The sequence below is a fragment of the Ictalurus punctatus genome, chromosome 4 (genome assembly GCF_001660625.3).
Source record: "Ictalurus punctatus breed USDA103 chromosome 4, Coco_2.0, whole genome shotgun sequence".
Lineage (NCBI taxonomy): Eukaryota > Metazoa > Chordata > Actinopteri > Siluriformes > Ictaluridae > Ictalurus > Ictalurus punctatus.
In genome coordinates this window covers 8,865,751-8,889,159 of record NC_071284.1, presented here as the reverse complement: position 1 = coordinate 8,889,159, position 23,409 = coordinate 8,865,751, and the positions used below count along the sequence as shown (strand labels likewise).

At 38.5% G+C, this 23,409-nt stretch overlaps 1 protein-coding gene across 10 annotated transcripts in view; it reads right to left on the bottom strand.

Annotated features, from left to right (window-relative positions):
• tspan9a (tetraspanin 9a) overlaps positions 1 to 23,409 on the bottom strand; it is a 216,869-nt gene that overhangs the window by 160,877 nt on the left and 32,583 nt on the right. For 4 of the 10 annotated variants that reach the window (XM_053677907.1, XM_053677909.1, XM_053677910.1 and 1 more), the window contains one exon: positions 21,688 to 21,753. The exons of the other annotated variants lie outside the window; for them this stretch is intronic. In XM_053677907.1, the coding sequence (XP_053533882.1) occupies positions 21,688 to 21,697 (10 nt within the window). In that variant the 5' untranslated portion in view covers positions 21,698 to 21,753. The remainder of the gene's footprint in view (positions 1 to 21,687; positions 21,754 to 23,409) is intronic. 10 annotated transcript variants of the gene reach the window in all.

Genomic DNA, 23,409 nt, shown 5'->3' with positions numbered 1-23,409 from the left:
TGTTTTTTTTTTTTTTACCTAGATATGAAGCGAGGGCTAATGCTGCATTCGACTAAAGGCTGTAACTTGTAATTTCCTACCTTTGCAGATTTTCCTCAGATTTGGGCCAAGATGTGACATCATCATGACGCACATTCAGCCAAAGCTCTCTCTGATACACATGCGTCGAACATGAGTACAGCTAAAAGGTCTCATTTACCAACAAACATCACTGTGAAAGACCGTGCAAAACAATTTCGTGCAATTCAAGTAGTTTTCCGCAAAAAAGCACAAAAACGCAACATTTTGAAAAAAGAATTTTTGACCGCAAGAATCACAAAAAAAATCCCTCTGTATTCCTGTATGGACTGAAAAGTATTGTCTTTAGATCAATCAACATACAGATATATTCATTTGGTAAATCTTTTGTGAGATAAATATACATCACTGTCAGTCGAATGCATCATAAATCCCACCTGCACAGCTATCAGTGGCTATGTATACGTAATGGCAATGTATACGTATACGTATGTATATATATATATATATATATATATATATATATATATATATATATATATATATATATATATATATATATATATAGAGTCCAGCAACCCTGCGTAGAAACCCCATGTACCTGTGATCTCAATCTTTCGTTCATTACCCAACGTTCATGACCATAGGTGAAGGTTGGAGAGGTAGACTGACGTGTAAACTGCAAACCTTTATCCGACGAGGACTCAGCTCCTGCTTCACCACCACGGAACGATACAGCGCCCGCAATACTGCGGACGCTGCAGCGATCCTCCTGTCAATCTCACGCGCCCCCTTTCCATCACTCGTGAACAAAACCCAGAGGTACTTAAACTCCTCCACTAAAGGCAGCTGCTCCCCACCTAACCTGGAGCAGGCAATCCACTCTTTTCAGAGAGAGAAACATAGCCACAGACTTATATATATATATATATAAAATATTGACATTCAAGTCATACAGGGTGATTTTTCATTTTAAGAAATACAATGAACTCAGAGCACATCTTTGCAAACTGAAAAGAAATTCCTGTGAAAAAGAATCTGCTGGGGTCCTACAGCACATCTCATTTCACCAGAAGCATTCCACAAAGGTACGAGGCACATTCCTCACTCTGTGTATGATCTCCTATGTTGAGAAAAAGCACCCAGTGTGGGCTACCTGTGCCGCATGGCCTACTGGAGCGTTGTGCTGAATGATGCAAGACATCGTCTGCTACTCGTTGTATCAAAAAACATAAATATAAATGACACCTATAGGAATTATTCTCCCCACTGCCTGCTCAGTAATATGAGCAGGTGAAAAGGCAGAAAGTTGACCTCATGTCAGTGGACACCGTATGTATCAAAATCTAGAGCTTTGTTCACAAAGTGACATCAAAACAGCAGTGACTTTTAACAGCAAACTCCAAAGAACAGATTTTCATTTCTAATAAGCTACCTGTTACTGTGTCGGCTTTATATATATATTTTTTTTTCTTAGAAAAGTATTTTCACAAAGATTTATTGTGATCTCTATATTATATTGTCTCATTTCCTTGAGGTGCTACTTGCTACTTCATTTCATTGCCACTAAAGCCCTGATTTACTCACAGCCTAATTAACAAGTCTTAATTTGCACATGCAGTCATGTCAGTAGGTGTGTTTGAGGGATTTACTGGGAAGAATTGTGTTAATGACTTCAAATGCAAAGCAGAGAGAGGAAACTAAATGAGGTGTTTGATTGTTGCTATCTCAATAGCCACAGCGGGTTCAGGTAACTGAAAAGACGTAAGCATTTTGGCATGATTGTGTATTTTCTTAATAAGGATATGTGAATGTAAAACTTTTCAAAGGTATCGGAGCTGAATGTGCAGCGAATATTTGATATGAAACCGATTTTCATGTGGTAATAAGTCATGGTTTTGAGCAATGTATTTTTTACTAAAGCATAATCAGTAAATTTTCTCATTATTAAAATGCTAATATTAATTACACTACATAATAGCTTACAATTTACAGCCCATGTTCTGCGTATTTATTGTCCAGTCCATGTTATGTAGTCCTGTGTACTCTTCTGTGCCGCAATATTGTTCAGAAGAAACGACATTTCATTCCAATGTATACAAGCTATATAGAAGAATGACCATAAAAACTCACTTGACACTTGACGATGTGTATAGATTCAAATTTCTATTTCAATTGTAAAAGGTATAACAGGTAGTGGGGGAAAAAAAGGGATTCAGCAAATTTACTACCTGTCTATCGGTTATATTAACGTGCACAGAATCACAAATCCTGAGATAACTTTCAAGTTTAATAATGAGTCTTTATTGGTCACATGTACATTACAGCACAGTGAAATTCTTTTCTTTGCATATCCCAGGTTGTTAGGAGGTTGGGGTTAGAACACAGGGTCAGTCATGATACAGCGCCCCTGGAGCAGAGAGGGTTAAGGGCCTTGCTCAAGGGCCCAACAGTGGCAGCTTGGTGACCTTCCGATCAGTAACTCAGAGCCTTAACCATCAAGCCACCACTGTAAACCATAGTAAACCTTATTTGCCATGTATTTTGCTCAGGTAAACAATTATTAGACATTATCCTCTGCAATTAATTGGTTAATTAATTGGATAATTGGTAGACATTATCCTCTGCAGACCCTGCTTGTAAATCAATCATTCATTTATTTTCAGTAACTGCTGAATTCTTGTTGGGGTTGCAATGGATCCGGAACACAGGCCGAAAGGTGGGAATACACCCTACACGGGAAGCCAGGGCATCAAACGTCACCATGCACACACACCTTCACACATTCCTTCACAACTATGGGCAATTTAGAGTAGCCAATTCACAGCATTACACCAGGGACCCTGTGCAGTCATTCTAGCAAATCAGTTCGTATGATTTTACACACCTGAGGAAGTATGCACCTCACCGTAAGTCAGCAAGTTCACATTTCTGACGTTGGGATAGAGTGATGTACTTTTTGCAATCTGGAAAATATTGAGTATGTGACTTGTATGACATACAAGCTGAAATACTTTAATAACGAAGCCTGTAAATATCAAAATCAGGTAACTATTGTGGTGCACCTCTGATGTTTCATGCAGTCGCAGAGTCAGTCTGCTCTCGACAGAAAGCATCTCTCTATACCCAGAACATCGTGTCCGTCATCTTATTACGACTTGATTACACAGTGTGCCAGCTTGCTCCTTCTGAAATATTAATCTCAGGAAGAAAATTCTCATTTAGCTATCCAGCCTCTGCCACTTTGCACGGCTCTTTATAGCCTATGCCACTCTGTGCCTTGTGTTCTTTTACCATTTTCGCTATCATTATAGTGATGAAAATAGTGATATTGCAGGAAACAGGGTGGAGGAGTACCAACCAGAGCATAATGAAAGAAAGCACTGGATGCCTGGCTAGCAGGGCTGATATTGTACCTAGGTGTGTGTGTGTGTGCTTTTTTTAATCGAACTGCATGTATGCCTTAGTGCCTGAAGTAAGACAAGATATAAGACAAGAGCTATAAAAGTATATAAATCATTTTCCAATAAACACAACAAGCTGTAATAAGAATTGGGGGCTTACATTCAAACATGGCATCAATATTTATGTGGGAAAGGTTATTTGTGTTCAGAGTCAGATTACGGCATTATTAGGCTGATTTAAGCATATCTTAATTTGGATTAGAAAGATATTACCTGTATGCGCTATTTTATGACACTTTTAATTTGCTATTTTGAGTTATCCAAATTAAAAACATAATGCTAATGTTTATGTTAATTCAATGTGCTCCCCTTTAAAGAAAGTACCCAGATGGTTTGAAGGATAAGCTGACCAAGCTCTCATCTGCTACAGTATGCTTATGTAACAAGTTAAATAGTCAAATGTTTAAAAAAGGGAGTTAAAGTAGTATTTATTTTTCACTGTTGTTCCATTTTAATGTGTTAATACATTGATAATTCAAGTAAGCATAACGCTGATCAGTCATCTATTAGGATGGTCTGAATCCTGCACTCTGGGATCGATTGCTTTAGTCTCCGCCCACATACCTGGAGGAAAAGCGATAATTTTCCATTCAGCTCTCATGGAAGTAACACTGACCGTCATGCTTGTGACTTATTTCTCCTCTATATAGATAGGGGGACAACATTTACAGTTTACTGTAAGTAAGTGTACTTCATAATTTTATCAGTCCTTGAGACAAGCACGGTCAATGAATAAGATGCTGTCTCCTCTAATGTGCAAAAAACCCCCACATTTTTGTACATTTACTAATGAGAATAATAATTAAATAATACTGTCATATTTGAATTGTGACATATTGTGGACATTAACCTGTCAGACAATGATCCTGCACTTAATAATGCTTGCCATTCAATATTTAGTCTAATACTAAGTATTAAGTCCAAGGTCAGAACTGCATTTGTGGAACGCTCTGAAGTTTGTTGTTTGACATCTTGTGATGAGTCGAAAGTGGAACTGTTTGGAAGATAGGGGTCCTGTAACATCTGGCATAAACCAAACACAGAATTCCACAAAAAGAACATCATACCTACGGTCAAGCATGGCGGTGGAAATGTGATGGTGTGGGGATGCTTTGCTGCTTCAGGGTCTGGGCAACTTGTAATAATTGAGAGAAACATGAATTCTGCGCTTTACTTCAAAAATCCTAAAAGAGAATATCCGGTCTTCGGTCCTTAAATTGAACCTCAAGCGCAACTGGATTATGCAGCAAGACAATGATCCAAAGCATAGGAGTAAGTCCTAGTCCTAAAAGTAAGAGAAAGACTGATCTCCAGTTATCGGAAGCGTTTGGTTGCAGTTATTGCTGCTAAAGGTGACACAACCAGATTTTAACTTTAAGGGGGCAATTAGTTTTTCACATAGGTGAAAGGTGTTGGATCACTTTTTTTGCTGTCATAAACAAATAAATAAATAAACCATATTCTCTGTTTACTAAGGCTGCCTTTGTTTTATTTTGTGTTTCGTTTGAAGATCTAAAACTATTTAGTATGAGATATACGCCAAAAACTGAAGAACTCAATACTTTTTCTCAGCACTGTATATTTTATCAGAAGGGCATTTGTGTGACAGAAAAAAAAATGCTTTTCTACAAATAAGCATATTCAATGCATGTCTACTGGGATAATCTATTATTGCATTCAAACATTACTTGCACTGCCTGTGGCACTAATTCAGACTAATTCAAACTGGAGTGTGGGAAGTTGCCTGACTGGTAAAACTTATCTGTAAACGTTTAGAGTTCAAACAGGAGCGTAACAAATTTTCTGGACAAGTATCTCCTTTCTTATTTCACATTCCAAAAATGTCTGTAATTGTGGTTGACAGCCATCACACCAAGACATAAGCAACCAAGAAGGTCATTCATAATAAAGATTGATTTGTTATCAAATACAAAAAAACATGTTCCCTGTGCACCTGAAGAGCAGATTGAGAGCAGATGGAGAGCACGAGCCATGCACGGTAAACTCAGAAAGATTGAAAAGAAGGACAGGAAGGATATGAGGGGCTGCTGCCACCGGCAACACTGAGGTAATTATCTGCCCATAGCTTTGGTTGTAGTAGAGGAAACCGCATCCACAAACTGTGTAGAATATCCCAAGGCATCGTAACCTTATCAGTCTGTCATTTTTAATCGAACTCAGCCTGGCTAGAGTGCTCCTTGTCCTTAACTTCAGTTTCATTAATAAAACATACAACATCCCAACAGACAAGCTATTCTGAGCTTTTTTGTTTCATATTACTTTTGTAAACTAATGTCAGCTCTCCTAGCTGGCTAACCTACACATGCCAATTTTAACACTTAGGTCAATTAAACAAAGAAACAGAAATAAAATTATAGTATATTTTGGAGCACATTTAAAGACAACAGCAGTTGATCCAAAGTTGCTGTACGATACATTACAATTCATCACACTACATAAATGTGAATTAAATTAAATAAAATTATAACCCAACGAATAAAAAAAAGCTTTAAGAGAAGATTTAAAAATAGCTAAAGATGGAGCGGAGCTCACGTGAAAAGGGAGACTGTTCCAAAGATTGGGATCAACCACAGAAAGGACTCGATCAGCTTTTGTCTTAGTACGACAACAGGGGACAGATAAAAGAAGTTGATTACATGATCTCAATGCTTTAGTGGAACAGAAAGGTGAAGAAGGTCAATGATGCACTGTGGAGCAGAACCAGAAAGAGCTTTGTATACATAAATTATAATTGTAAAATCAATTCTAAACTTGACAGGAAGCCAGTGAAGAGATGTCAGAGCAGGGGAAATATGATCCCTCTTTTTGGTCCCTGTTGAAAATCTAGCTGCTGCATTTTGCACAAGCTGCAGCTGAGATAAGGCAGATTGAGGAAGGCCAACATACAAAGAATTACAGTAGTCCACCCGTGATGGAACAAGAGCATGAATCTCGGTTTCTAGGTCTTTTCTAGAGAGAAACTGTTTTAACTTTGCAATAGATCTTCAATGAAAGAAGCTTCTCTTAACAGCAGCACTGACTTGTTTATCAAAGTGCAAGTTTGAGTCAAAAATAATTCCAAGATTTTTGACATATTTGTTAACAGAGAGAGGACCTAACTGGGCCTCAAGAGGAGAAGAGACAGTAGGGGAGCCCAAAATAATGACTTCAATTTTGCTTTCATTTAACTTTAAGTTTGTTAGCCATCCAACATTAATGTCCTCAAGACATTTAAAAAGGAACCCAAAAGGACTTGCCATTTGCATCATAGCAATGAAAGGAAATATAATTTCCGAAAAATAGAACCCAGGGGAAGCATATAAAGGGAAAATGACAGGACCCAATATGGAGCCCTGAGCAACACCACATGATATGAGGGCCGATGAAGAAGAGAAATTCCCTATGTTTACTGCAAATGTCCTATCTTTCAGATAAGATGCAAACCACTGCAAAGCCAGAGGCGTGATACCAACCACAGACTCTAAGCGATTTAAAATAATACTATGGTCGATAGTACCAAAGGCAGCGCTAAGATCCAATACAACCAACACAACAAGTGCCAGAGTCAAGTGACATTAAAATACCATTATTGACCTTTAACAGGGCAGATTCAGTGCTATGTCAAGATCTAAAACCTGACTGGAACTTGTCTAAAATATTTGAAAAATTCGAATGAGAACACAACTGTGCATAAACAACTTTTTCCAGCAGCCTTGAGATAACAGGCAAATTGAAAAAAAGCCTGTAGTTGTTGTGTAAAGTTGGATCAAGATAAAGTTTTTTAAGCAAAGGCTGCACAATTGCATGTCTGTGACTGGCTGGTACAACTTCAGTAGCTAAAGAGCGATTAATAATGGGTGTCACATCTTACGTCTTTCAAAAGACTTGCAGGAAGAATATCCATCATACAGCTTGAGCACTTCATCTAGGAGATTAAATCAGAAAGCTGGGCTGAGGTTGAAAATTAGCTAAATATCTGAGTGGAGGTGACTCATCTAGAGGATCAAATCTTGAAGGCATAATAGAAGAATTAATCACTTCAATTTTGTGGACGGAAAAATTAAGAAATTCGTCACTGGACTCAGGATAGGGGTCAGGACCAACAGACTGAGAAGGATTCAGCACAGAATCAATAGTTTTAAACAATATTTTAGGCCTATTTGCATTCACAGTTATTCATTTGGAGAGATAAGTTGATTTGGCCTCTTTCATTGACCTCTGATAATTTATTAAACACATCTTAAAAATATCATAAGATGCATGCAGTTTATCTTTCTTCCACTTCCACTCCATTCTCCTGCACTCTTGTCTAAGAGCATGGGTACAATCAAGGGCACAAACGGCTGACGAGTCTCTTTCTTTTTAACTCTCCTGGACTTGAGTGGAGCGATAGTGTCTAAAGTAAGAGAGGAAGTATTATTACAAACTTCAACCAGCTCCACAGTATCCATATCATTATTAAACTCATCAATAAATTTATCCCGATAATAATATGAGAACAGACTAGCGGTAGAGGCGTGAATGATACGAGAAATGTTCATAGGCTGAGATAGAAGATGAAAGACAGAAACAAACAGATTCAAACATAACTGAATAATGATCAGAAATACCAGAATCGACAACCTCAACATTAGTTACAGCAAAACCAGTGGACATTACAAGATCAAGTATATGATCTAAATTATGAGTAGGACCAGAGACAAACTGCACAAAATTCAGGGATTTCAGAAGACATAAAATTTGTTTTTTTACCAAAGGTTTAGCTAGACAACAGAGATGAATGTTAAAGTCCCCAAGAACCAGCAATCGATCATAGTGAGACACTAAACCAGAGAGGAACTGAGAAAATTGATAGATGGGCCTGTAAGCACAAACAGGACCCAAAATCTCAATTTCTCAATCAAGAACGTGTCTATGGGCAGGATCCTGCATTTGAATTTATTTCTTAAAATTGTGGCTACGCCACCACCAAGTCCAAAGGTCCTTGGAGTACTGAAGAAAGCACAGTCCGCAGGAAAGAGTTCGCCTAGAGCAGTGAAGTCTCCAGGGCTGAGTAACAAATAAAAAGTCTAATGACTGTGAAATAAAAAATTAATTTAATATAAAAGGCTTGATCAAAAGCGACCATGCGTTCAGTAAGGCCAATTTAATTTTCAAAGGCTCCAAATTATTTGCTCTGCATGAAGATGCATACTTAAGAAAACTGGATTGCCTCCCCGTCTCTCACCTGGGTGGGCCTGGAAACGGCGAGACCTGGAAACGGCGAGAAGAGGACCAGACTGAAGGAATGTAATGAGATTCTGTGGAGAATTCTCATTGTAGATTCCAGCAGGGAGACGAGAAGAAACATTCAGATGCTGTCTAGAGTTGAGTATTTGAGCACCATGTCCAGAAAATTATCAAGGTATAAGCCTGAAATCCAACAGGAGATCTTCATCTTCCAGAGAGGAGAAAAATAATGATAAAACTCTAACACACCAGAGCAAACAGCAAAAGACTGATCACCATTTCAAGCCCATCTAAAAGGTATCAGCCAGCAGTATTCCTCGCGAGAATACCGGCTATTGTACCATTTAAAACAGCAGGGGCTTGCAGTTAAATCAATGAGATTTTCAATTTCACAAAGAAATCAGGAAATCGGTCCATGGTGCCTCAAAACACACAAAGGAAAATCCATAATCCATAACATGCAAAATAAAAAAAAAGGTTTTCCAGGAGGTCGCTCCAAAGAGTAATTTTAAAATAAACAGCAAAACCGGAGATCAGTGGCAGAAAAATATGTCAGGGTTCACTCAACCAGTAACGTCGGTTGAACAAATATCATTAGTGACCATTTCCATAGCTATCTGAATCTGATACCCAATTTACAGTCCTGACACTCTTGTCATTAGAACATGACATATTTCATATTAGCAAAATAAAGTGCCTGCAAATTATTAATAATGCATATCATTATGTGATTACTTAAATGAACCATTAAATCACGGATGGCTGCTATCAAATCGAGTGAGCAAATAAAGGCACTCTTGATGGTCCTCATTCCTGGTCTTATCGCATCCGTGAGCTATGATGTTTCAGCACTACCCTTTCTGAGTGGGTTCTCTCCTGTACCCACTGACCCTGAACAGAACTGATAAGAGACGGGAGGTTTTTTGTTCCCTCGAGATTAGATGAAGGGATTAGCACCTCAGCCAGAAGGATTACAGCACTCGCCATCCATACCAATCACTCAAAGACTGGGGACCTGATTTATTAAAGGTCAGAGTGTGTAAAAATGTGCAGTATTGATAACACCCACCCACACCCAGCTGATTTACCAGCAGGGAACGATGGAGGATTCCATCTTTCATATAGAGTAAAATATCACATGTTGACATTTTGCGTGTTTAATAAATATGCATTTCTATGGAAGTCTAGAAAAACAAGGCATTATCTCTATTTTTGTTTGTTTGTTTTTTCTGGTGATCTCAAGGTAACAAAAGCTGTTTTCTCTTTCTGGCCTTACATACATTTCTACTTAAAGGTGCAAAAACTGGGCTGTTTTTATGTAGATTGAAGAATGAGATTTACTAAGGCTGAAAGTCGCTTCAGGAATGGAGGGCAGACATTAAATTTGTGGAACTCTGTTTCTATCAATTGGAAACAAAATAAAACCAAGTTTTAATAATGAGAAAGTTTAGCGAAAGTACGCCTTAAGCCAGTTTTATATGGAATTAAATTTGTTCCAAAAGTATTAACTTTTCAAGAACGTAACTTTTCAAGACACAAGCACAAATATACAATGGGAAAGAAGAAAAACACCCTGAAACTGAAAACAATGAACTCACTGGCAAAAATGTAACATGCTCTTCAAATAAACAGCATTTTTGTTCGCTTCTTGAAACGTTACGTTCAACAAGTTTCGCACAATATTAATTCCAAAGTTTTAGACTGTGATCTTTCAGCAGCCTTTTAAGTTTATTACTTGTCACACTGTATAAGATCCCAATAAAATCTTGGCTCAATTCTATAACACACTGTACATTTATATGTTCTCCATGTCAGATTATATGATGAAGATCCTCTAATGATGGACCTCATACAGAACATGGGCAGAACAGAACATTTTTGTCTGCAAAAGCAAACTTGGGTCTACAGCAGGGGTGGGCAATCTGGAAAGGGCCGGTGTGGGTGCAGGTGTGCCTCCTGCTTGGTTGGAATGAAAACCTGCACCCACATCGGCCCTTTACGGATAAGATTGTCCACCCCTGATCTACAGTCTCAAGTCAGCTGTAACAAAATTATCAAAATGGCAATGGTCACACATTGCTGACAACATTTAAAAAATGTTTTCAGGGGTTCTGAGTGGTGAAGAGAAGAGCCGGGAGATTGCAAATTTGAATCCTGATGATGGATGACATCCATGGCCAGGAATCTAAGAGATTTAGCAATTAGCTATGCTGTCTGAGTGGGAGTGGTGGCACTGTCAATCAGAACAACACTAGCCAACTGTGGATGTATGCAAAAGAGGGCAGATAGACCTTTTCTCCTGATTGTGTTCAGCTGCCCTGTGATACAGCGAGAGCAGCAGTTAGAAAAGTTGTGGTGGCGGTTTGATGTGTCACCATCCCTGGCTGACAGGTGTCGTGTAATAGAGAAGAGCTAGTTGTGGAGAAAATGGAGTTAAAATGGGGTTTAAAATGTTGAAAATTATCTACCTTATTATCATAATGCACTGTCTTATATACTCTTTTGTTTTGAAGTTTATACTGTACATTGAAAAGTTCTTCAGTGTGAATCATGGCAATTATACTTGCATTCTCAGTTTAATCTTAATCTTTCGAGAAGCAATCTAAGCTCAGCTTGTGGGAACAAACAGCACATTCTCTTATTTTGCATGGGACATTATTCACATAATTATTCTCTGCAAACCACCTCCAAGATGCCCACCAACTGTGTGTGCACACAAATTAGTACTCGTTATTTGGTATCTTATTAGTTCAGCTGAAGCTGCTTCTTCTACCACAAAATCTCAGTCTTTTTACAGAAAGGAGAAAACGACTCCGTGAAAAGTCCCAGCTTCATTCTAATCGCCTATCTGAGCACACACACACAAACACACACACACACATATACAAGGAACTGACCAGTACGAAACCAAGGAATTTCCTTCCTGATCCACCATGCAATCGATGGCATCTGTGAAGTACGCTTAGCCAAGATTTTTGAGCTTGGCAAAAAGAAATGTTTAGTGCTGACCCATGGCATGTGTGAAGGCAGGTGGGGATGGCCTGGGGTGCTGTGTGACCCACCCTCGTTCCCTTTAGTCATCCGGATAGACGGCAAGGCACTGTGTGCACAGGCAGCGTGTGTAAGATAGCTAGAGGATGAAATGTCAGCAACTGCAAACCCTGATCTCACACACAGGGGCATGATATCACCGGGCCAAGCATGCCATCAGCTTCTCTGGGCCGACCATCAACCATCCATTTACATATGGAGACCTTATAAGGCTCTATCTGATAATTGGATGATTTTAATAGTATCAAAGCAGATACAGCTTTAATTTTTTTTTCATGCAAATGTTCTCATATACTGTATATTCAGTTGCATTTACTTACCATAATTTTTTTTATATATATATTTCTAATATATATATTTCTAATACTAAATCTAATAGACTTGCATAACACGTTTTTAAATATAAAAGTTGATGTTGTGTGCAGGTGAGAAATTGGATACACATTAATTGCAATGTGTTGCAACTAACAAATATCACTTTATTTTTCAAAATGTTTTCCATTATACATTATACATATGTACATACATACACACACACACACACACACACACACACATATATACACACACACAAACACACATATACTTCAGATAGTCTTTAAGAATGCCTTTGACAAAAGAAGAATGTATTGAAATCATTCTCATGGCTGCATCAGGAAGTTGTCGCAAGGTTACAATGGACTTTAAAAGGAAACATGGCAAGCACATCACACAGGACACTGTTGCCAAATTTATTAACAAATTTTAAAAGACTGAGAGTGTTGCGGACCAACCGAGAAGTGGACATCCATGAACAGCCACTGACGGAGCTGATGTGGTCCTGGAGTACAGGGCCACCCTGTATTTATCTTGAAGCCAACTAGGTTGTGCCTATTTAGACAGCATCTTATGATCATGACAGACTCTTGGCAGTAATTTGGATTTTGTAGTAGGTCAACCAATTCACACAGCTGACACAGTGCGCCTCATTCTTTACTCAGTTCAGAAAAAAAAAATCTCAGAATAGCTCTTCTCCTAGGAATAATGTGCAAGCCAGGGAGCAAGCAAAACTTCCCGAAAAACTAATGATGAATGCTATTTAAATGTCCACGCACAGTACATGCATTGTCTCACCAATACACCATTTCAAAGCAAAAAGTAGAAAATATTCAGGGAAGAGAATATCAGTCTAGTACTCAGTTCAAGTCTCATTGCATGAGACATATTTTCAGATCTTATTGACTCGAGCAGTGTATTTTGTGAATGCTTGTCACGTTGACCGACACAGAGAATGCACATGAACAAAGCATATAACTTATCCTAAGGTTTGTCTAGATTGCAACTGACAAGTTTCATGTAAGTTGGCAACAGAGACGTATATATCCACTGCCAGTCAAAAGTTTCTGCACACCTGGAGTTCTTTATGTTTTGCTACAGTTGAATCACCATTATTGCCACAGACCAAATAAATATATACACAACAGCAACCCATGCTGATTTCATTTTAATTTAACCTAAATCTTATAAAGTGGTCACATTCAGATTCTAACAGGATTTTGAATGCTGAAAGTGCTTCATTAAAGGAATTTTGCTGGCATGCTTTGGGTCCACTTGCCTCCTTAGAGCAGACGTATTCAAACTTTTTACCCACGAGGCCCTCTTCCCAGTTTTATGAGATGTTACACCCCCAATACTCAAACTGCTACCGTGTATACATATTTTTTTAAAAAGCCAAGTCAGCCCATTTGCTTGGGGTTTATTGCCTATTATTAACTGGGTAATAAAATACAAATAAAATAAAATAGAACCACATGAAAGAGGACACTTATAACATAGAAGACTTGAAACTCCAAAAAGGAATAATGTGTAGTGCTATATGGAATATAACCCAGGAAATGCAGTATAGTTTTCAAATGTCTGTTGTATAAACTGTGAAATATTTCCACGCAGTTAACATTTTCACTGTTGATTTACTGCTCAAAATGTCAAGTGCAGGACAGCAAAACAAACAAACAGCTTTTTAAATCACTGTGCAATTATCATGACTGTTAACATTATTTGTAAGCTGTTAGATTTGTCACCTCGTTGTAGGCCTATTTGACAATTTTTCAGTCAAAACTGGCTGTTTTTCTCTTTCAGCAGAAAAGAGGATGACTATAGGTGACTAAAATGACTATAGGTCACTGATGTTAACTATATACAGTACTTATTTAATTATAGCTATAGTTGAAAACATTGAAAATACAAACCACAAAACTACTAATATGAGATGGAGAAGGGGCTGGGACTTAATATTAGAGAGTTCAAAACACGTTTCCAACTGTAAATCATTTCTGATTCATCCATCGATTGGCTCATCTTCCGTTTTTATTAGGGGAAAAAAGAAAACAGTTCTTTTGGACTATTTTTGAGTTTTACCGTAATCTGATGTTATGCTAAAAATGCAGAGCTCCTACGCAAAATGTGCTGAGGTTGGCAGATCTGACACAGTTATTTAATTATTACTTTTTTTGTTGTTGTTGCATTTTCAATGTCACCCTTTGTGCCTGCTGCAATTTGTCTGCCTTTGAGAGAAAGGTGTTTGTAAATCAATACATTTCTTCTGACTGGTCACTTTTATCCTATACCTTTAACCTATACCTTTAAAACTCAAGCCCTGTGAATTGGACTGGTCTCTTCCAGGATGATAATGTCCCTATATACAGGTCACAAGGACTCACTGAATGGGTTGATGAGTATGAAAATTAGAGTCACCAGATCTCAACCCAACCGAACACTAACACTGGGGTAGTAGAGAAGGCTGTCCACTAATCGCACAGCTTTTGGAAGAATGGTGTTCATACTTCCAGCATTCCACTTGTAGACTTGAAGAATCTGTACCAAGGAGCACTGAAGCTGTCCTGGCAGCTCAAGGTGGACCGACACTGTGTGTCGTAGTGAAAGAGTAAGAGTGACTAAAGCCTCTGTGTTTAGGCAGTATTTTACAATATTCACTAAAAGTCCCTTTATTCAGTGGGCATTAAAGAAAGTGGGCTGACATGGGCAGAGCGTTAGTGAAGCATATGAAGAACTTAATGGAGAGCTCAGGAAGTTTGAGGCATAAAAATGGAGAATATAAATTATTTATGCAAACAGATGGCAGAAGTAACAATTATGCATTATGCAACATTATGCATCACCAGTGTAATATTTCGCAATCATATAAAAATAATAAATCATTCATGGAAACATCATGACAGGGTGAAACAAAGTGCAAATATTAAGACACACATAGAGCATTTTTAACAGTGAGGAAGAACTTATGTAGAATTGTTTGTCTTGAATGCAATGTGAAACTTATTTGATCTGTTACATTTTAAAGCTTCAAATCTAGAGCATTATTTCATTTTTATTTTTGCCTGCAACAATGAGGAATTTACCAAAAAAACATACCAGTGTGTTTCACACAAGTACATAGAAATATCAGTCAGGAAAAAAAACAAACATTTTATCAGGTTATAAATATAGGCCTCAATAAAAAAAGACGTATTGAAATTGTAAAAAAACAAAACAAAACAAAAAACATATGTTATGTATGCAAAAACATAGTTTAAAATGAATAATAGCAGACTTTGCCACCATACAGTTCAACACAGAAGAGTAGACTTACTGTAAATCTAACTAAAAAATATATTGAATAATGGACATTCAGTGGTTAGTTCCTGAATAACCCCAACCTATAAAACCGTCAGAAATTTCTACAGCTTGAGTAAAGGTCAGTGACCATAATATAGAGCTTTGAACTTCTAGTCACACCTTCGGCCATAACCTGACACAGTGCACACACTCTATAATCCGCTAGACAGATTTGCTGTACACAATAAAAGCAGCTTGTATAACTCCCTCACCCTCAACAGAGACCACACTGGAGACCCTGAGCTTCCTGGTGCAGTATGTTCTTCAGGGAAAAGCATTTCCAGGATGAATTACGTATCCACCTCAGATGACAGCTCCACTTGGATTTGTTAGTGGCTCTGGGAGGCTGTGGCCTAGTGGTGTTTGAGCTTAGACATGTATTGTGAAAGTCTCAGCAGGCACAAACATTAATGGCTTCTCCTCAGGTGGCTGCATGCTACAGTCCAACAAGCTCTCTTTGCCATAATGGGAAAACGTCTGATGGATAAGAGGCTAAAGAGGAAGAGCAGAGGGATGGGGGTAGGGGTGTAGGGAGATAAATGGAGGTTGCTGCTACATGTAGGATATAGAAGAGGTATTTAAAAGGTGTTTGATGAACTGTACATGTCTAATTGGTCTAGCTGATTTATGGCCTGCTCGGATGCTGTGCCATCACATCTTATTCCAATGTGCTTACCATATGTCTCTCTGTCTCTCTCTCAATATACACTATATGGCCAAAAGCATGTGTATATTTGACCTTCATACCTATATGTGCTCGTTGAACATCCAATTCGAGATTTAGTCCCCCTTTGCTGTTATAATAACCTCCATTCTTCTGGGTAAGCCTTCCATTAGATTTTGGAGTGTACTTGCGGGGATTTGTGCCCATTCAGTCACAAGATCATTAGTGAGGTCAGGAATTAGTGTACTCTCACTAATACTCCATTATAGCCATGTCTCTTTATTATATATACATATAATCAAATGGCCACACACTGCTTCACTTTTTACTAAATGTGAAGTGTACTATGAAGAAAATCTATCATAAGGAACAGCTCTCCTTTCACCTCTCTCTCTCTCTCTCTCTCTCTCTCTCTATTCCTTATTTATGTTATGACCGCAGTACTGATCAGTAGAGATGTCTACCCCCTCTGGTTCTGATAGCTTTATTAGAAGTAGGCCTCACATTTGATCATGTTCCAGCCACTGACAGTTTCAGGATGATCAAAGCCACTGGCAGTGCCCACTAGAATGCCCCAGCATGGAATGAAAAGAAAAAGTGGGATGAATAGCAATCAGGGTTTTTGGTATACCACAGTATAACCTTAAAAAAGGACATTTTAAAGACAACGGTGTATGTTTTACCCTCTTATGACCCTCTTATACTTCAATAATTTATTAAAAACTGGACTGCATTTGATCCGTGTTCAAATGTGGCTTTTAATACTAATTTAACAAGCAATTAAATAGTTCTGATTAGTGATGATTGACATCACTGTAGTCCTATAGTTCAGTCCTGAGCTCAGGTTACTCAGTCCCTTGAGGTTTAGTGATTTTGCGATCGTAGAAATTAATGCAAAATCAAGCAAACTCTGCAATATTCGGAGGAGCTTGCAATTTTTCAAAAATACCACAGATTTTTGGCAGATTTGGCCCAAGACATGCCATGTAACATCATCACAATGCTCATTCAGCCAAAGCCCGCTTAGATTCACGTGCAGCGAACATGAGTTCAGCTAGTACAGCTAAAGGGTCTCATTTACCATCAAACATCAATGCGAAAGACAGTGCAAAACAATTTTGTACAACTGGCAATTTGCCAATTACAGCAGTGTTCCACTACCTAAAAAACACAAAAAAATTCTGCAAATGGGATCACAAATTTTGAAAAAAGCAGCAGCGAAAGCAAGCATTTTTGGTCACAACATTCACAAAAAAATCCACGAAATCCTGTATGGACTGGTTACTCTTTATGTGGAGTTTCCTCCTGTGTCTGCATGTGTTTCCTCTCACCTCCCAAAAACATGCCAGTAGATGAACTGGCTACTCTAAATTGCCCCTACATGTTAATGTGTAAGCATGGTGCCTGTGATGGACTGGCATCTAATCCTGGGTGTATTCCCGCCTCACACCCAATATTCCTGGGATACCATGACCCTGAATAAAGCATAAATAAAGAATAAAGCAGTTACCAAAGATGAACGAATGACAGCAGTGTATGTAATACTGGTGAAACTCTCCTGGCCACTGGTGTTTGGTTAATAAGTACAGTATACTATATACATTCCGTTTGTGAGTGTAAACATTTGTGCAATCATCAGATCCTGCTGGTAAGGCTTACTACAAGATTCCTCTCTTTCAACAATGATGCAGCTACTCATATAAAAACCTTCAGCATGCTAAACGTGTGTGATGTGCTCTTGTAACCGGCAAAATTCAGGGTAGGGTAATTAGGTAGTAGAATAACATTAGCTACATAACTATTTCTGTATAACTATTTCCTTATCACTTCCTTGCGAATTTAATTCCTCCACACCACACTCTGAACCCAGAGCCATGGGGGACGCCAGGCCTGAGGCATGCAGTTTCTATTTCCATGCCCAGACCAGCCTTGGAGGGAGGGCATATGGAAACGTGGCAAGGGCTGCAAAGGGAGACTATTAATGCCATGTATCATATCTCCTATTTAAACGCTCTCTATTAATGCAGATATGGACAGAGCCAGCCTTTTCCAAGCAACGCGTCATAATATTTAGCACTGTTGCAGCGCCACAAGGCCTCCGGCTTCACATTCGCTCACATGCTGTCGTCTCTCTGTCGACTGTCAGGGTCATGATGATGAGTCAGGCGCCTCACAGACACACGTGGTACACTTGATGCCTGGCACTTGGCCACTGTTTGTCCTTTATGCATCCTAGTGACCAAAGCGGGTGTCAACTAGATGGAGACTTCCTGCGGTGATGCTGCAGCAAAGAAAGCAGGCCAGGCTGAAGTGTGGAAAATGGTAACAGCAGAAACAAACTCAGCAGATAAAAAAAAATGAGATTGCTGCTTTTGTCATTGTTCAGCTACAGGATTGACATTTAAGCCAAGCTGGGCTTTCATCATGGCCTCTTGCTACAAAACCCACAAGACTCTATGGCACAAGAGGCATGTGATGGACTTCCTCTTGGAGAGAGGCTTAATCTTTCTTAAAAAGGTTCCACAGCAGGATCTGCAGTATATTATCTGCCTCTCTGAAGTCACACTAAAAAGCACCAGAACAAGAGGCTAAACTTCAGAGAGCTCCACTGAAAGACGGGGACAGATCAGCCTTTGGTGTTAGAAGCAGCATGTCTGGAAGCCAGTGGTGTTCCATCTGAAGTAGTGACTATACTAAGACCAGTCAAAGAAGCACATGCAGGTTTTTAGGTCTGCCTAAAAGAACTTTACATAAAATAAATAAATAAATAAATAAATAAATAAATAAATAAATAAACAGTGTGTTTCCTTTCTCTCAGAGATGGACGACCAAGCCACTTTTCTTTAAATGGTTGCAACGTAAATGTTAAATGTCAGGAATAATAAAACAATGGACAGTTTTGTGTACAATCTCCAAGGTAGTGGAGGATACCAGGGAATAATGTCACCTAAATGTGGAGCAGGCCTAAGGGCATTGTAAGACCTGTAGATCCGTGCTTTGCTCCGAAACGGGGACTTAAAAAGTTTAATTTTCTCCTTGGCTCGGTTCGCTTTCACAAGGCAACATTTCAAAGCGGACCAAAATGTGTTCATGCAAGTCACATGTGAGTAAAATGTCGTCTTATTGGTCAGAGTGCACCTGTTTAGAGTGTGGTCCGGGGTTCCGCTCATAGCGGTCATCCATCAAGACTGGATAGACAGCATATTGTGGCTTTCTTTTTTAGTTGCAGTTATTATAATTGATCTAATTTATATGTTCCACAGAGCAATTAAAGCCCATCTCCTCGATATGCTCACTAAACATCTTGTAAACATATGTGTTTTTATACATTTTTTAAAGTTGTTCAGAAATATGTTTGGTAGACCAAATTTCAATGAGGCATTTTAACTCGACTTTGGTCCAAGTTAAACCGTGATTGATGTTGTGAGCCATTAGCAAAGCAAACACATTTTAAATAACGCAGTTCCCATCATGCATTGCTATACAATTTGTTTCATTGGTCCGTTGGATTGCTTTCTCACCATAAGTGAACCGCTCCAGAGTTCATTTGCAATCTTGAACGAGGTGGTCTCGGTCTGACTGTTTTGGTGCGGATCCGAGCGTGATTGCCTTGTTCAAATACATCCAAACGAACCAAAACAAGGGAGAAAACGTGCCAGGTACAGAAACAAACGCTCCAAAAGAGCCAGGTGTGAAAACGCCCTAAAAAGTAAATACATGTTGCTCTAGTTGAGCTGAAAGGATTAAGATCCTTCTTCAAGGGCACAACACTCTGATCAGTAGGCTACTTAACCACCACTCAGATCATCAATGTGATGCAATCGTTAATATCAACATTACTACAAGTCAAATCATATCATGTCAAGTTTATTTATCATTTGCACAGTATGCCAGGAAATCCTTGTAATAGAACAGGATAAACACACACACACACACACACACACACACACACACACACACACTGTGTCTGCATCCATTTAGTGGTCCAAATATCTGTATCTGTATCCGGATTTAAATGGACGAATCAGGCGTGGTTCTTTTTTGGTTCATAATTGATTATTCATAATTGGTCTTTTTTTAATAAAAAATTTCTAATAAAATATTGGTTCCATTTCCCAAAATATAAACAAACCAGCAGAATTATTTAAACCGCTGAGACCCTAACCAGGCAGTTATTAGCTATAAATGAATGAAACCTGTAAATATATCAAGCAGTGCAGCACATTTACATTAATGAATGTGGTCTTTCTTTGTCCTGCGTGCATTATATCGGATTGCTTGCTCGTGCTCGGTTGAAAGTTAAAGCCTCCAGATCATGCAACTTTTTTTGTGTCCTATAGGATCCCAGTCACCACTTACACCGCTCATCTCAAAATGGGAAATTCTTTTAATTTCCGTTTTGTTTGAAGTAATTGCTTATTTGGAGCTATAAGCTCTTGATGATGTGTGTTGGTGTCATACTGTTAGGATGTGTGACACTGCACTTTGACAATGATGAAAGCCCTTCAGGCAGCATCCTGAAAATTGCCATGATCTCGCAATCCTCTCATCCATCACCATCTGCTTCACAAAGCCCACTCTCTGGTCTCTGCTCCACAACCAAGTGCTCCACACATGCTTTCATACACATTTACACCCACACAAAATTATTTACAGACAAATACATGCTATCAATCACTTTGTCAGCACACAGAGATGTGGTGTATTGATTTTTATTAAATATACTATATGTACTGACCACCCATGGAGACATCGCCTGTTAAAGGAACATGTGCACGTGCTAGACATGTCCTTAAATGTATATGAAACAGAACAGGAACGTTTCAGCCTGGGGAGCATTGAGAGCATGTGTGTACCTGTCTAGACTTTGTGTCATGAAGTGAGCAGCAGCCAGAAAGAATGAAAAGCGACTGAGTTAATGTACAGCTGAGCCGAAAGAAGGAAACACAGGAGGCAGACTGATCTGCAGATCACATTGTTCCGCTGTCCAGGACATAACATTTTATACTAAAATACAGTACTGTGCAAAAGTCTTAGGCACATGCAAAGAAATCTCACTTGCATGCAGTCACTTGCTTCTTGCCTCAAAAAAATTTAGCTAACATTACTATATCTAAATAGCTGTCTTGTTAATTTTAGATTTTTGCCATTTTTGTCAATCATGCAGCAGCTAGGTCAATGGTTCTAATATAATTTCTTAAATGTATCATGCTAAAAGCATTTAGATTTTAAAAATATTTAGCTAGTGACTCTGTCTTGGGGCTCCAGCTGCATTAGCTAATGATCAAGCTAGCAAAGAAAATTCAAACAGCTCACCACTAAACCAGCTGCAAGGAAATTAGATGCAACATTAAGAAGTAACAAGGGGTAGAAAAGGAAGTCCCTCCAGGATTTCGTGATTTCGCAATCACAGAAATTATTACAAAATCAAGCAAAGGCTGCAATATTCTGAGGAGTTCTTTTTTTTTTTTTTTTTTTTAAATTTTATAAATTACCACAGATTTGGGCCAAGACACGTCATGTGACATCAACCCAACACATATTTAGCCAAAGCCCTACTCAAGTCACGTACGTCAGACATGAGTACAGCTAAAAGGTCTTACTTACCAACAAACATCACTTCGACAGACCATGCAAAACAATTTTGTGTAATTGCAATTTGGCTGTAGTTTTCTGCAAAAAAAAAAAGCACAAAAAAACTCAAAAAAAGTTTTTTTTTAAAAGCCACAGCAAAATCAAGTATTTTTGGCTGCAACAATCACAGAAAAAATTACTAAAATGATACAAAATATCAGCTAAAATGATCTTAAGCACAGACCTACAGTATATTAAGGGGAATTATACATATACACTGCTTGCCTAGGAAGCACAAATTGGCCGCCGGCCGAAAGTAAAGGCTAGAGCCATGCCAACCAAGCATGTCATGCAATACGCCAGCGTGTCATGCTTTATCCTGCGGATAGATAGAGTAATGTTAGCTATGTCTTTTTGCAGCAGAGAGAGCAAGAAACTTGGCTCTCGTGCATGCTGTATGAAATACAGACAGACTTACAAGCAAGTTCTACATGCAGGAACACCAAATGGCATCATGTGGGCTTTTTCTGGTTCTAACCCATATCCTCCTACACATTTATTATACAAAATAATACAATGATCTGTGTGTGTGTGTGTGTGTGTGTGTGTGTGTGTGTGTGTGTGTGTGTGTGTGTGTGTGTGTTGACATCAGTGTTCACAAAAGAGCAGCCAAAACATTGCTATCATTAGCTGTGACACTGAAAAAAATGAGCTGTTAGGCCAAGCTGGAGTGAAAATGTGAGTAAAAAAAAGTGATGAAGAATTAGTAGCGTAAAGTGGAAACACAGTGCACTTGAGTTGTCAGCGTTAAGTGTAAAACTTGTCAGGCAGCAGTATACCATATCAAAATCTAATTAATCATTATATGTTTGTTTCCTTTTTATGTTTTAAAGAGATCCTTCTTAGTAACCTTACATTATATGGAGTGTCTGCCATTACAATTCCTGTGACAGGACATTTATGTAAATGCTACAATGATTTAAAATTCTGAATTAAATAACATCATATTTTCATGAAAAAGAACAGCACTGGAATATATAGAAGTCTTTAAAAGACTTGCCATGTTTCTAGTGTGCTTTCCATGGGTGTGAAAATGCTGAAGAACAATAAATTCTTCACACAGAAAAAAAAATACTGATTATACCTCTAACAGAAAACAGCACTAGTTTAATTAATGTCTTCCACTGCTTTACCTTTCATTGAATTTAACAAAGCAGACAAATAAAATCAGTAGTGGTATATTGGAGCCTGGAAGTGCTTGGATGAAACATCCAAATGTTTCTTTCTGCTGATGGCCTCGTACGGTATTATATCCCCATTCTAAATCCTGAGTGATTTAGAAAACCACTGAAATCCCAATCGCAAGAGCTGTTAATCAGGAACTTGAATCAAGGCAAACTCATTGTCTAAACCCAGGTGACTACTCTCACAGTTCAAAATGTGACACGCAATCAATTTTTTTTTCTTAGAAAGCACCCAGGCAGTCACTATGGCACAAATTTAAGCAAAAAATCTGTTTAACTAAGCCGTGTTGGCAACTCTTCAAGTGAACATTAATCTAACATTCGAATTAAACATAACGGCAATGTTTATTTATTTAACGTGCCTATGTTAAAAGTTGCTACATCATGCCCAAAATTAGAAAAGCTGCACGAATTACCAATCATGTGAAGGATGCATGGTCCCAGCTGCAGAACTGAATCCCATCACACTTTAGATGAGCTTGTACAAAATTACATTGCTCTCAGTCATCAT